Raw genomic sequence first — 14,041 nt, forward strand, 5'->3', positions numbered from 1 at the left:
CTTCATCGCTGCTGCTTCCTCTAGCTTGCCTTGATTGCCCAGCGTGTTGGCGAGGTTGTTCATGGCCGAGATAGTGTCAGGATGTTCTTCGCCAATAATCCGCTTCCTCTTCTCTAGCACCTCTTTCTTCATTGCTGCTGCTTCTTCTAGCTTGCCTTGATTGCCCAGTATGCTGGCGAGGTTGCCCATGGCCAAGATGGTGGAAGGATGTTCTTCGCCAAGAATCCGCTTTATCTTCTCCAGCACCTCCCTCTTCATCGCTGCTGCTTCCTCTAGCTTGCCTTGATTGCCCAGCGTGACAGCGAGGTTGTTCATGGCTGAGATAGTGTTAAGATGTTCTTTGCCAAGAATCCGCTTCCTCTTCTCCAGCACCTCCTTATTCATCGCTGCTGCTTCTTCTAGCTTGCCTTGACCGCCCAGCGTGTTGGCGAGGTCTCCCATTGCTGAGATAGTTTGTCGATGATCGCCACCCCGCATTGCAAGCGTCTTGAAGTACACAAACTTCCGTATGCCATAGGCCTCTATCCAACGCCCCTCGTTGCTAAGCAAGTCGCCACTTGTCTTAAAAAGTCTAATGGCAATTTCTATATCCAAATCTTGTAGATCCGCCTTAGAAACAGCCTCAAAATTGGCCATAATGTGTGGCACAAGTCGCTGCCGTGCTTTAGGCGTGTGGCCGGCTTTTGATATTGCGTTGAACAAGAGGGACAACGACGGAAGAACGTAGCTGCGCAGAACGTACCTGCGCTGGTCTTCGATATGAAGCCGATCGAACACCCAAGCGTGCACGAGCTTGTGCATGGCGTAACTATTTTCTGGTTTCCACTGAAGAAGGCCATACGACTGCAAGACCCTAAAGCATTTCTCAATCGTATACATGTCGGGTTCCGCCCCTCCGAATATTCTGTTATACCATACAACCCCGGCTCCGTCCTCTTTATTCTGCTCGTAGCTATTGTCTTGGCTGATAGGTAGGAAGAGGTCGATGAATATGTCGTCAAAGTTAATAAATCCTAGCAGCGTTAGAAATTTTGACGCCTGATCACACTGCTGGGTGACTGCTTCAAACGTTGTTTCCCATGTGGTAAGAACACTGTCTCCGTACTGGTGGACGAGCCAGGTAGGCATCTCAGCAAGTATCTCTTTTCGACGCGTTCGGTATTCATCGAGGTACTCTTGCAGATCTAGCTTCAGCCGTGGGGTATTGTACACATATGTCCCAGATAGGCTGACTGCGAGCGCGAGGAAGCCAAGCTCCCCTACAATTTTGTTGACGGTAGCTTTGTCGTGGCCTTTGCAATCCATCTTTGAGCACTTTTGGAAGAGTGCCGTCGCCTCCACAGCTTCCATTTCGCCCACCTTTACCACTTCTACTGGCGTCAGTCCTTCGGCGCTTGGGCTTCGGGTGGTAAGGATAACATCAACAGAGGGCGTATCTGGGATAAAGTGCTCAATATTGACGTAATTGTTTAGGTTCTTGTCGCTCTTCGTCCTATCAATACTATCCGCGCCATCAAAAACAAATAGCCACCTGCCTTCTCGCTCGACAACCCATTTTTTAACTCCCAACACCGCATCTTCAATCTTCACATCTCCTTGCCCAGTTACGTCAAACAGTAGGTGGTAGACTCGCAGAAAGTCACGCTCAATAGTTTCTTTCCGGCCTGCCTCGATCCAAAAGCTCGCAGTGTATTCCCATCGGTGTTGCTGAAAGTAGCTTAGAACCAGCTGTGACTTGCCGGTCCCGCCTAGGCCACACACAACGACGACTCTTGAACCCTGGTTATTGTCCTGAAATCTTTCGCGTGTAAGCTGTTTCTGAAGATTGTCGTGTAGGCTGGGCCGTTGCACAAAAGTTGCAACCACACGGAGGAAGGAGTACGAGTAGCTGCCCTTATAGTCGCGCGGAGGTGGGCCTTGATCTAGAGTTTAGGTTAGTTTGTAGTTTAACAAATGGCACTAAGACTATGCGCACTGTTATAGATAATATCTCCGGCGACAATTAGTGCGTGGTCCCTTGCGACCAAGTTTTTATAACTACGGCCAGATGAATCTTCCATTTCTCCCACAGCCTAAGGCCCTGGCGAAGAATACCAGTTTCAAGTAGGTCAATTTAGAGTTCGTAGGCATGCGCTGATGATTGAGCCTGACGGGGCGTTCGAGGACAATGAGCGCGATTGTGAGCTCGGTGCCTCTCGAGTCCGAGCTAGTACAAAACAGGAGGGCTCACTCACGTGGCGGGAGCACGTGCATACAAGTATTTCCCCCATATTTTCGGGCACGGCGGGTTTTCCGGCACGAAGGGAGGGACGTTACCTCGAGTACAGAGGGTCAGGGGAATTGTCCAGAGAAAGCCGTGCCTTCCCTTCAAGAAGTACCACATATGCCCCACTCCGTTCCTCACCGTCTCCATACCGAATGCCCTTATCTTATGGCAGCGGACTGTGGACCCAGAGCTAGGCAAGTGAAGGTGAACACATATGGCAAGAAAACTTCCTGTATTACCAAACTGTATCTACTTTTGCATTCGTGTTCATACAGAAGAGCGACCGCCCATCTATATCTCTGCCTATGCCAAAATGGAGTGAATTGAGATCTAGTCCTCCTAGGGTGATTACAGAGCCCACATATCCAATACCGCTTCATGCATTACAAGAAATATCCACACCAAAACGCCGTCATTCCATAAAAGAAGAAGAAAAGTGGTGGTATGTATTTTGAATGGTTGGGTCAAAACACATACAAGTGGTATTCCAAGGGTTAGAAATCTGGAGGAAGATGCAGGAGAATGGGAATAAGAAGAAAAGTAGGGAGTGATGTTGGTTCAACCAAAAATCCTCAGGAAACTCCAAAGCCCCGCCCCACACAAAACTGGGATCGTCAGATTGTCATCCCAGCCAAAAAGATCAATGGCCTCGCTGGAGCTAGCCACGACGCCAGCCCAAACAGACATGGCACCCAATGCGAGATAACCCGTAATTGAGCTTTGCGAGAGAGACAGGCCAATAGCCTCGCGAGCCGTGTAAGGAAGCGCAAGAACACCCTGAAATGCGAATGCATTTTCCCCTTGGTCGTTGGCGGACATGAGCGGCGCTAGCCAACCCCAAAACATGCCCGCCGTGATGATACCAGTAATGCAGGCTGCGATGGTCCCAGCGAGGGATTTACCGCGTCGTACACGCCAGGTCCGGTGGCCCCAGAGTCGGCCAAAGGTAGAGGCCGCCGTATCACACCAACTGAGCAGCATCACGCTCATGACACCGACATCTTTAGGACAGAAGCAGACAACAATCCATGCACCGAGAAGGTATGATATAACTCCATTCCAGCCATCGACTTCAGATTCGCGCATAAGAGCGCCGAGACAGCGAATGTAGAAGCGATTGACTGAGTGATAGCGATGTCGGATGACGTCGGTGGCCGCGATAGGGATGAGCAGGCCGAGGAGCACGGGGTGAATTTGCGAAGGCTGTCGACCGGTGCAGTACAAGAAGATTGTGAGGAAGCCGATAGAGACATGAAGAATCTTGCGGGGTATCTCGTGACGATGGATCTATGTTTCATTAAGCCTTGAGACGTGACGATGACATGGTGTACTTACAAATGACCTCCATTTCTGATGGATTGGAATAAGGCCCAGCGGACTTGGACTCCTGCTCATCTCTCGCCAGTAATTCTTGTTCGCCGCGGCGGGCGACAAGTGCCCGTTGACAGTGCCATTTGGTAGCGTGAGTTCTGCCTTTTTCCCACTCCCTGTCTTCTTCACTGTTGTCAGACCACTCATGCGCCGTCTCCTCCCCTCGAAGGGGCTCCGACTCCTAGCCCTTGCCCTCTTCTCGGGATCGGAGCCAGAAGAATCCTCATCGATGCGCGGGGGTGAAGGCGGACGTCTGTTTTTGCGCGCTGCCGAGCGCGTTATGGGACCAAAATAACCATCTGTGCCGCTGAGCTCAGAGGGAGTCGGCGATGGGGATATAACGCGCGGTGTGTGCGGAATCTGATACTGCTTTGTGGAAGCCATGGCCTGCTGCCAACACAGTGGGAAGGATGCGAGCGGTGGAGACCGGATGAGCCCGGTAAGCGACTGACGCGCCCGAGTACAGAAATATGCGACGTTTTCTAGCAATGAGTGACGGTCCGACCGCAGCGGGCGCGAGCGCGGGCGCGGTTGTGGTGGAGTGGAAGTTTCGTCGAGGTCGACTATAGTTATGGTGGCAGATACATCAGTGTCGGATGTCAAACGGCCGACTACTGGGGGTACGGGAGCCACAGTTGACGCGAATTCGTCCGGCCGGGCAGCATCGTCTGTGGAGGAAGGAGAGGCCACAGTTGTAGCCGGGAGAGACGCAGCCTGAGGCGGACGGGCTTGCGAGAAAGGGGTGGTGGTGAGAGGGGAGTGACAGGCTGTGCTCGGGCAGTTTTTTTTTGCGAGCGTCAACAGCGAGGCACCTGGCAGCCTCGTCACCGCTCAGATCGTGGCAGGGGGTCGAAGTAGCCTTGGCGAAGAAAGTTAGATATAGATTGGTAGAAAGCCGAGCATCTCGAAAGCTGGAAGTGGTCTCACAGTGTTTGGAAGTCTATAGCATCATTTATGCTTACATTGTCTCTTTGTCAGGTCTTTCATTCTTTCTAACCCGCTCTTTCTTGAATGACGAAGAGGCCACGTGCTGGTATCCAGCTGCTAGCCCGTGGTTCCTTGCACCGCCACCGCCGCCACACTAACGTAATTTTTAAGCAGAGTGAAATTTCGCTGAGCAAATTTACACCGAATACCGCGGCCGCAAACAAGGGCATAGCCCAAGGAGAGGAGATGAGGATTTTCTCTTCGCTCATACAGCCTCGACTCTTGGTCAAGCGAAGGGTCATTGAACCATGGCTCCACAGTTAAAAGCAGACGCACTCCAGCGCCGTCGGCAGTGGGATGCACTCACACCTGCATTATCAGAATGGATCCTCGATGCAATATTATTCCTGGGTTTCACAAAAACCACTCCCGTACAAGAGGCCGCCATTCCGATGTTCATGGGAAATAAGGATGTAGTGGTGGAGGCGGTCACAGGATCCGGGAAGACTCTGGCGTAAGCTTCTGTCATTGAATACTCATTTACTACCGTATTCTAACGTTTCTTTAGCTTTCTGATACCCGTCGTGGAACGACTACTTCGTCTGGATGCTCCAATTAAAAAGCATCACGTGGGAGCCGTTATCATTTCTCCCACGAGAGAGCTTGCCACCCAAATTTATACTGTGCTTCTCTCCCTCCTTAGATTTCATGCTCCCTCAGCAACCTTGATGAGTCACGAAGACGAGAAGGACATCGAAGAAGCTGATGCCGATTCTACCCCTCCTCAAAAGTTCCCAACTTCAACTCTCAAAGTCATCCCACAACTCCTTCTTGGCGGCGCGGTCACTCCAGCACAGGACATGAGTGCATTTCTGAAGAGGTCACCCAACATCCTCATCGGTACTCCTGGACGACTTCTAGAACTTCTTTCCTCCCCACATGTCCACTGCCCACAGTCGTCCTTTGACGCTCTGGTTCTAGACGAGGCAGACCGTCTTCTTGACCTTGGATTCAAAGAGGACTTGCAGAAGATCCTGTCTCGACTTCCGAAACAGCGTCGAACAGGTCTCTTTAGCGCTAGTGTGAGCGAGGCCGTAGACCAGCTTGTGCGGGTTGGACTCCGAAATCCAGTGCGCATTGCAGTAAAAGTAAAGGCACGATCCACGATTGGGGGACAAAGTGGAGTAGAAGGGAAACTGGAAGACAAACGGACACCGGCAAGTCTACAAATGTCATACATTGTCACACCTCCGTCCCACAAACTCCCTACCATCCAGAAGCTGCTCACTTCTTTACAACCTAAACCACATAAATCTATCCTCTATCTCGCAACATGTTACTCCGTCGACTACTTCCAGCATATTCTTCCCTCTATCTTCCCTGGACAAACCATTATTCCCCTCCATGGCAAACACCCCGACAAGGTCCGCCGCAAAAACTTCTCCAAATTCGTCGACAGCCTCACAGCCTCCATCCTCCTAACCACCGACGTTGCAGCACGCGGACTCGACATCCCATCCGTTGACCTTGTCCTCCAATTTGACCCCCCAAGTGACCCCAAAACATTCATCCACCGTTGCGGCCGCGCTGGGCGAGCCGGACGCAAAGGTCTCGCTATCACATTTCTTACCCCCGGTCGCGAAGAAGACTATATTGAATTCCTCCGCGTTCGACAGACACCTATAACACCCCTTACTACCCCTTCAATCTTAATCTCCTCTACTGATGCCAAAACGGCCAGCAGGCAGATAAGAGAAGTTGTAACAGGCGACAGAACTCTCTACGACAAAGCCCAACGTGGTTTCGTGTCCTGGGTCCGCGCATACAGCAAGCACGCTGCAAGTTCCATTTTCCGCATCAGCGATTTAGATTGGGCCGACTTGGGCCATGCATGGGGCCTCCTCAAACTCCCCAGCATGCCAGAACTAAAGAAATGGGAGGGTGACCGCACCCTCGGCGTGCAAATTGATTGGGATGCGTATGCGCACAAGGATAAGCGTCGCGAGAATCAGCGACTTTTGGAAAGGAATCGTGAAGGGAAAGATGAAAGATTGGTTTTGCAGGAGAAGAAGGCTAAGCAGAAGTTGACGGCGTGGAGTCAAAAGACAGAGCAGCGAGCGACAAAGGAGGTGCGGCGGGAGAAGAAACACGCAAAGAGGGAACATGACCGTAAGGAGAAAATGACAGAGGATGAAAGAAGGAAAGAAGATGAGCTGAAAGATATGATTGCGCAGGTGAGGACGAAGATTGTTGAGGAGGAGGCGGAAGAGTTCGAAGGGTTTAGCGATTGAGGCTTTGGCCTCTGAGAGACATTCGTTATTTCGCTATACATAGCGATCGAAGCGTATCTACATAGTAATAGATTTTTTAACTAAACCAAAGACTCATACATATCCTGTTAACATTTACACCATGGTTGGTGTTGAACTGTTAGTGGCGAAAATAAACCTCGGCGTGCTCACCACATTCACGCACATCGCGCAAGATCCATAGAAATGAAAATTAGGCCGTCGCCGAGCACTAAATTAGAGTTCAAAAGTAAAAAGGTAAAAATCTATTTAATAACTAACTTATCATACTGTTTATGTTATATCCACCCTTGTTGCCGCTCCGCTCCTACCCTCTCTACCAACAATGAACAAAGCTCGCCTAAAAAAAAAAAAGGCCCCCTAACCTCCCGCTTCAAGACTCGAACACATGCTCTCCCTTTAAACCTGCTCTTGATGTCTGAACGCATTAAAAATATCAAAAATTTAACAAAAAAAATGGTTGCTTCTCTTTGATTGAGCGTGTCATCCTTAGTGCAGGGGCCATGCTAATCTTCTCTGTATCGTTTCAAATTGACCAGATGCCCGAAGGCGAAGGAAATGCAAATAAATAAATTTATATAGACATGCAAAATAGCGAAAATTCACAAAAACGCTGGAGCCTGGTGAGCTGACGCAGACCCTCTAGCTAGATGTCGGAAGTTATGCTAGGCGCCAAAGTTTGATTGGAAGGGCCGTGCAGGTGATTGGGACGGCCTAGTGGTGATTGGTGGTCTGTGGGATGGGTCAGCTTTGTCTGCACCATCGTCTTGCGACATCTGAAGGCCTGGTACGTGTGCGCTAGGCTTTGGGCCTTTGGTTTGTTTTGAAATAGTATCTGCTAGGGAAATGTTTAACTGGACGATGTCCCTCTATACATAGTCTTTTGGTCTGCATATTGGCCCTGACAAGTGCAGAGCTTGATCGAGGGCTAGTATCATCAATATTGTTATCAATAGAAGAGATACATCACATATTGGCGCACACTACAGCACCGTAACGAGCATGCCTCAGTTCATTAAATCAATTCCTAGAACTTCCGGACTGTGCTTCGCTGGTGCTCTATTCTTCCCAAATCACCCAATTCTCCCTGTCATTCTATCCTCTTAGACTAAGAAATGAGCGCGTTAGGCTCGGACAGATCCTTCAATCACCTAACACATCACCACTTTTGCCAATGCTTGCACACAAGAGACGACGAGGCGGGTAACAACGATGAGGGAGTGTCGATTTTCTCTTCAGATGTTGGGCGAGGGTAAGATACACTTGGGAAGCTGAAACGCCTGCCTGCTAGCATATGTTCACCTGTTCGCACATGTCTTAGAACATAAACAAAATACATCTAATTTGTTAACCCTCTTGCTAAAATTATATAGAATATGAACAGGATGCAGAAATATATTCAGCATCACCTTTAAATGTTCATGAATGGTAGCTGCACCTCAAAATAGCCATGAAGACGTACGCGGCCATGTTTTAGGACCTTCGCTTTCGGTCTTACATAGCAACTCACACGTCAGAAAAGAGCACATGATAATCCCATTTAAAATTCACTAGTACTAATGCATGAGATCTCCATTACTTCCAAAAGGGGGTATATAGCAAGGTAGCAAACGGAGATCTTTTCCCAATTACCCCCTATTTCCGCTACGCTGGCGAAACTTGCTGGCGCTTCCTACCGACCACCGATCATTAATGATGAAATGCACATTCCTTTTTTAGAAAACATTTGTCACAGACCACCTAAGGCAGTGGGAATAAATGAAAGTTCCGGTAAGTTGGGATACGGGTTGTGGCGACGTGGAGCCCTACATGTGTGCTGATTCCTGAAGAGGTGCGATGTAGAGTTTTCATACCGGCGCTACCCATTGGCCTTCTGAGGTGAGATGAGTGAAACCAAAGCTTGGTGTTAGGTTCGTAATATTCGTCAAGAGGAGTTGGAAGGCCGTAGTTTCGATGCCTCCTCAAGCGGAGGACTTGTGGACTCTGATAGCGGCGGAGAAGGAAGATCGTCACCTGGCGTGCGCACAATCGGCACACCATGTTTGCCTCCTGGGACAGTATTTGTGGCAGGCAATTCTGCCGCATTTGTTGCTGTGTCCTGTGGCGCTTCAACGAACTCCCGGGGTGCGTTTAGCTCAGCTGGGTGAGGGCCAGGGAGTTCGACAGGCTCATCCTCATTTACGCCTTGAAGTTCGGCTTTCTCTTTGCTCTCTGTAGGTAGTTCACCTCGTGGGTAGGTGACTTCGTCATTCGGTAGTTCGGCGGGTGCATTCGCTTTAGTACGTCTGCGACGCCAGAAGAATAGGGTGCCGGCGATGAGAGCGAGACCTGCAACGCCGCCGACGACACCACCAGCGATGGGGCCTGTGTGACTTGGCTTTTGTTCTGTAAGCCTAGGGGTCGATGACGCTGATGGTGATGCTTTAGTCCCAGGGGCTCTTCGTGGTGTATCGAAGACTTTTTTCAAGCCCCGATCGTTCCAACCAGTGACTGGTTCTTTGCTCGTCGCATTTCCATTCAATGTGCCTCCCACTTTGGCAACGACTTTCTGTGGTACTCCATAGGAGGTCGCGTTTGTGAGGAATACGCTTCCCCATGTAATGGACGTCATATCGAGAAATGCAACGCCTTTCCTTTCCCAGTCGCACTTTAAATTCGTGACGTTTCCCCCAACCGTGATCATTTGTCGTTTGTTGGCAATGTGGCAGTTGTGGCCCCATCTCGGTGTTCCACCGTTAGTGAAAACGGCCGTCCAAGTAAAAGAGGGGATTGAGAGGACATAGACATCGTCGAAAGCGGTATCGTTTCCGATCGGATTATGACCACCGTAAAGATAGATGTTGTGACTAGAATTATCTGGTGCGGATATGACAACAGTACAGAAATCGATTCGGGGCTCTGGTATGTCTCCTGTGGTATTTTGCCGGTACCAGGTGCCATTGGTAGATGAATTCGAGAGATAAGAGTCGATGTCAAAAATGTCCACTGTCTGCAAGTCAAGCTGCGTAACAAATGTTAGCAAGGACAATAGCTTCCAGACCCCCAATACATACCAGTTCTCCCTTAGTGGCATCTGCAACTGGCCTATCTCGATTAATTTGTCCCCCAATTGCAACGAGAATCCCTTCTCCTCCTACGGGCGCGATGTATTCTAATCCTCCGCCGACCCTGGCATTGTTGCCTCGGATTCCGGGCGTGGTAATGTTGGCCGAGGTTTGTGTGACCAAATCAATGATCAACATTCCGTCAACCGGGGTGTAAAGGTTCGTATTACCAATGCCTAGAGTTTTAGTTGATGTTCCCCAGTCGATTTGCCCATTGAGATAGAATCCCAGCCCCTGATCAATGGCCTCGGTTGCAGCACCATGATTTACCATCCATGGTTGAGAAATATCATACTGCATCCAGGGGTAATTCGAGGCATTGTAGAGGTAAGTCCATAAGGGGTAAGTTGAAGAATCTGGACGAGAGTATCCTTGGAATGATTGATTGCCCATATATGTCGTTCCCCCAAAGACATAGACATCGGACGTATTGTCTGGGCCATGGAACATGTGCCCGCGGATTAGGCTTGGAGGAATCGTCCCCGTGCTCGGATTCGATTCATTCTTTGGCATTCCATTGATGATGATGTTCTTTTTCCAGTCCCATGTGAAGTTCAGTGGTATTGTTATGATGTAATTATCTAAGGGTGTTAGCTCTGGACTTGGGTATGGAGTAGCCGAACGCACTGATTCCCCAAACTGGTGTCGGTTGATCGGTTCCGTTGTACTTTTGGATGCCGCCGTCGATGAAAAGGACCTCGTTTTTGATGACCGCTAGATGCAGGTGATCAGCGACGGCGCCAAAAGGATAGGTCTCATAGGTCCATACATTGGGCAAACCATCTCGCGCAGAGGTTGTTTATCGGATTCAGCTCAAAACTTGGGTCTGCCCTGACAATTTTTGATTGCCAGAAGAGAACGAAAATGAAGAAGAAAATGTAGAAGAGCTTTTGCGATGCCACGTCCATCAAGAACGCCATACTATCGAAACATCTGAACAGCAAACATGCGAGAACAACCTGAAGCAGCAAGAAAGGCAAAGCAACGAAGCAAACTTGCTTAACAAATTCCTAGGTTCGAGGGCGAGGCAGGCATTCTTATTGTCTTCGCCGGGGTGGAACGGTCCGAAGGGAGGATTGCGAACTCTGGTCCCTGCATTTCTTGCAGTTTCCGGAATCAACTTTTCTTGTTGGTAGCATTTGGCGCAGTGTGATCGGTTCAATTTGCTGCAGAGCCCCTGTGCTCTGGCGGGGTTTGCATATCCTGGGCTTGATAGGCTTGACGATCGGCTGTCCCTGCTCAAGCTCGGGCACAAGGCTACACCTGGTGAAGGTAAACCGGCTAGGATTGTAAGCAGCTTGCAGGGCGCAAAAAAAAAGACTTGATGAGGGCTGAAAGGACTCAGGCCATTTCCTGAACACGCTGAAGCCTTGTGCGAGGTTCCTACAATTGTGTATTGGATTTTGCAGTGTCATTGGAGCGCGGCGCGAGCCCTTTGGGTGACCACAATGGGAAGCTCTTTGAAGACTCAAACAAAGACTTTGCTTCCTTGGGTATTTCAGCTGGAAGGTAACCTTGAGTAAGAGCGCCATTGGATCTGACATGGGCGGGGCAAATGGTGTTACAAAAGTCGAAGGATGAATAAAGGACTCCAATACAGTAGGACTGGCGATTAAAGCTACGCGAGTACGAACCTACGGGAGAAGGAAGATTTGCACTACTGCAGAACATTAACAGGGCGGATTTGACCAGTTCGAGGTCTTGCTGCAATCAGGAGAAGAGAAACAGCCTGCAAACGTGTGTCCCGAATTACCCCTGTGATATTTCACTTTTAATGATCAGAAACAGTTGATGATGAAGGTATCCTTGAGAAATGGTCCATGCCCGCCATTTGGGGGCCGACGAAGGGGTTCTTGTGGGTGTGGTGGTCCCGAGGAAGAGTGCACTGGGCCGAACCGAGCACAGACAACCATGGTGGGAAAATGGTGCTGAGGAGTAAGCAACAAAGGCATGTACTACTAATGCTGTCCGTGGGCTCAGGAGGTCAGCCCGGGGTGAGCATAAGGATTTTTCCACGCCCAAGGGAGATATTTCGAGTGAGGTTGAGGATGGCAGAGGAGGAAGAGTGAGTTTGGGAAGAATGGCTATTCTTGCTGGGAACGGACCAGCTTGGCCAAGACCTCCACTTGCAGCACATTCATTGGAGGTAGTCGCACTTGCTTCTGCGATTCACACTTGACTGACATCTGAATCTTTTGCTGCAGGACAGCCCAACAAGTCACTACCACAGTACATTCTCACTCACTGCACATCACTCAAGGCAATTCCAGGTATAAAATCCAATATCGGAGCCGTATCGCCATACAACCCCACCTCCACACCTCGTCGGCGCACCACACAACGCACACGACACAGAAAACGCATACGCAGAACGGAACTGCCCCCAACCCGTGCCTTCGATCGATATCTAGTAGCTGGGTCGTAGTACCTTCTTCATCCGCAAGCCACCCGCGAAACACGACTTAAAGGCTTCCTCCCGCGCCTCCTTCTCTTCCGCACCCGACCATCCACACGCCAGCGCATCAACCTCCGACGGTCTACCTCAGTAGACTCCCACTGCAAGGATGGCTAGCTCCTCCGCAGCTGCGGGTCTGCTCGCACGTCAACTCAAGCAAATGCAAAATGACAAAGATATACCAGGAATCAGTTGCGGCCTAGTGGATAACAACGTCTTCGAGTGGGAGGTCATGTTGATGATCAATGACGATACCAAGTACTACGGGGGTATGTGAAGCCACCACATCATGTGGCCTGTTCTCCTTTCTAATCCCAACCGCAGGGGGCTTCTTCAGGGCACATCTCAGTTTCCCCACCGAGTATCCACTGATGCCGCCAAAGATGCGATTCGAGACGCCCATCTTCCATCCCAACAGTACGCTTCCTTTCCTATTCCCACTCTTCAAAAATTATTTAAAAATAGTACTAATAAAGCTAATAATTCGTCTAGTCTACGCGAGCGGTGACGTTTGCATATCAATCCTGCATCCGCCCGAAGAAGACAAGTACGGTTACGAGTCTGCGGCCGAACGCTGGTCGCCCGTCCAAACCCCCGAGACAATCCTCCTATCCGTCATCTCCATGCTCAGCAGCCCCAATGACGAGAGCCCCGCGAACGTGGAAGCAGCGGCAATGTGGCGCGAGAACCCTACCGAGTTTAAGAAACGCGTTAGGAAGTGTGTGCGGGATAGTCAACAGTTTGACTGATCTCCAGGGGTGTTTGAGCGGATGAATTGGTTCCGGTAGCGTTTCGGTTACATTTTAGGGCTCTTGTCATGAATGCATAGCTGGTCGGGTTTGATGCTGTTTCCCAGCGACCTTTCGCAATGAAATTTTTATTACTCTTCAAGCAGTCCGCGCCCAAGGATCAATTCCTCTTTAAACGCTATGTGGAAGCTGTTAAGGAGGACTTGACAGGAGGTTGGTTGGGAGCAAAAAGTAGATTAGGACCAGACTGAAAGACAGGCACGCATCCGCAACTACCTGATGACTGAAGAAACCTACTTGTTTCTGTCATTTCTCAAGGATGCACTTCTGGCATTCTGCCCCTCTCCGTTTCTTAATCTCCACCACAATCGCTACAGTGCAGAAATATCTCAATGTTCCACAATTACATTTAATTCTAATGAACACCTCTTCGTTCACAACTCACTACCTTTGCTCTCTAATTTCAACTAACAAAAGAAATCAGATATATAGTATATCTTAAAAGAATGGATGTTTGAAGCATCCTCCTTTCGTTCATACATCTTTTGCATCCCGATTACGAGTCTATGAGCAGCTTTAGCCGCAGTACAAACCAATCCATCAGAGCCAGCAGGCAAGATACAGCACTCAGCTGTGATCCCGTGATTGGAGGGGATTGAACTGAAAGGCATTGGAGTTGACGTGGATGCTTTGTTCAATGAGAGTGACGTTCTGCTGGGCAGTCCTATCTCTTTTATACTCAGTCGCAGTGGACAAAAGACAAGAACACAGATACAGAATTCGATATGCACGAAGCTCTTCCCCCGCACCCGAGACCCTCCGCCTCAAGCGTCTCATACCGGCAAATACCGATCATCAAT

The 14,041-nt window shown here is 49.7% G+C and overlaps 5 protein-coding genes across 5 annotated transcripts; 2 read left to right on the forward strand and 3 right to left on the reverse strand.

Annotated features, from left to right (window-relative positions):
- Positions 1-146: 146 nt before the first annotated feature.
- Positions 147-2,133, reverse strand: BDR25DRAFT_346092 (uncharacterized protein; the record flags this gene model as incomplete). The annotated part of the gene is made up of 3 exons (XM_033694115.1): positions 1,976-2,133; positions 247-1,922; positions 147-155 (listed from the first exon to the last, which is right to left on the reverse strand). The coding sequence occupies exons 1-3, from the start codon at positions 2,058-2,060 to the stop codon at positions 147-149; spliced, it is 1,770 nt and encodes a 589-aa protein (XP_033542414.1). The 5' UTR covers positions 2,061-2,133.
- A 639-nt stretch (positions 2,134-2,772) lies between these two features.
- BDR25DRAFT_85083 (uncharacterized protein) lies at positions 2,773-4,122 on the reverse strand. Its single transcript, XM_033699146.1, has 2 exons — positions 3,602-4,122; positions 2,773-3,553 (listed from the first exon to the last, which is right to left on the reverse strand). Exons 1-2 carry the CDS (start codon positions 4,019-4,021, stop codon positions 2,825-2,827), a joined length of 1,149 nt encoding a protein of 382 aa, XP_033542415.1. The 5' UTR covers positions 4,022-4,122; the 3' UTR covers positions 2,773-2,824.
- A 656-nt stretch (positions 4,123-4,778) lies between these two features.
- Positions 4,779-6,942, forward strand: BDR25DRAFT_346094 (ATP-dependent rRNA helicase SPB4). The gene is made up of 2 exons (XM_033694116.1): positions 4,779-5,078; positions 5,133-6,942. The coding sequence occupies exons 1-2, from the start codon at positions 4,873-4,875 to the stop codon at positions 6,853-6,855; spliced, it is 1,929 nt and encodes a 642-aa protein (XP_033542416.1). The 5' UTR covers positions 4,779-4,872; the 3' UTR covers positions 6,856-6,942.
- A 1,536-nt stretch (positions 6,943-8,478) lies between these two features.
- On the reverse strand, positions 8,479-10,963 carry BDR25DRAFT_295165 (uncharacterized protein). Its single transcript, XM_033688826.1, has 4 exons — positions 10,747-10,963; positions 10,605-10,691; positions 9,927-10,558; positions 8,479-9,874 (listed from the first exon to the last, which is right to left on the reverse strand). The coding sequence occupies exons 1-4, from the start codon at positions 10,895-10,897 to the stop codon at positions 8,798-8,800; spliced, it is 1,947 nt and encodes a 648-aa protein (XP_033542417.1). The 5' UTR covers positions 10,898-10,963; the 3' UTR covers positions 8,479-8,797.
- A 1,360-nt stretch (positions 10,964-12,323) lies between these two features.
- On the forward strand, positions 12,324-13,321 carry BDR25DRAFT_85105 (ubiquitin-conjugating enzyme E2 15). Its single transcript, XM_033699147.1, has 3 exons — positions 12,324-12,701; positions 12,757-12,849; positions 12,925-13,321. The coding sequence occupies exons 1-3, from the start codon at positions 12,542-12,544 to the stop codon at positions 13,179-13,181; spliced, it is 510 nt and encodes a 169-aa protein (XP_033542418.1). The 5' UTR covers positions 12,324-12,541; the 3' UTR covers positions 13,182-13,321.
- The last annotated feature ends 720 nt before the right edge of the window (positions 13,322-14,041 follow it).

The sequence above is a fragment of the Lindgomyces ingoldianus genome (genome assembly GCF_010093535.1).
Source record: "Lindgomyces ingoldianus strain ATCC 200398 unplaced genomic scaffold BDR25scaffold_38, whole genome shotgun sequence".
NCBI classification, from domain to species: Eukaryota; Fungi; Ascomycota; class Dothideomycetes; order Pleosporales; family Lindgomycetaceae; genus Lindgomyces; species Lindgomyces ingoldianus.

Coding starts and splice junctions, on each gene's coding strand:
- BDR25DRAFT_85083 (XM_033699146.1), bottom strand. CDS start 4,021: ATGGCTTCCACAAAGCAGTATCAGATTCCGCACACACCGCGCGTTATA. Junction 3,554..3,601: donor ATCAGAAATGGAGGTCATTT/GTAAGTACACCA, acceptor AATGAAACATAG/ATCCATCGTCACGAGATACC.
- BDR25DRAFT_346094 (XM_033694116.1), top strand. CDS start 4,873: ATGGCTCCACAGTTAAAAGCAGACGCACTCCAGCGCCGTCGGCAGTGG. Junction 5,079..5,132: donor GGATCCGGGAAGACTCTGGC/GTAAGCTTCTGT, acceptor ACGTTTCTTTAG/CTTTCTGATACCCGTCGTGG.
- BDR25DRAFT_295165 (XM_033688826.1), bottom strand. CDS start 10,897: ATGGCGTTCTTGATGGACGTGGCATCGCAAAAGCTCTTCTACATTTTC. Junction 10,692..10,746: donor CGCGAGATGGTTTGCCCAAT/GTATGGACCTAT, acceptor ACCTGCATCTAG/CGGTCATCAAAAACGAGGTC. Junction 9,875..9,926: donor ATGCCACTAAGGGAGAACTG/GTATGTATTGGG, acceptor TTTGTTACGCAG/CTTGACTTGCAGACAGTGGA.
- BDR25DRAFT_85105 (XM_033699147.1), top strand. CDS start 12,542: ATGGCTAGCTCCTCCGCAGCTGCGGGTCTGCTCGCACGTCAACTCAAG. Junction 12,702..12,756: donor CGATACCAAGTACTACGGGG/GTATGTGAAGCC, acceptor TCCCAACCGCAG/GGGGCTTCTTCAGGGCACAT. Junction 12,850..12,924: donor GCCCATCTTCCATCCCAACA/GTACGCTTCCTT, acceptor TAATTCGTCTAG/TCTACGCGAGCGGTGACGTT.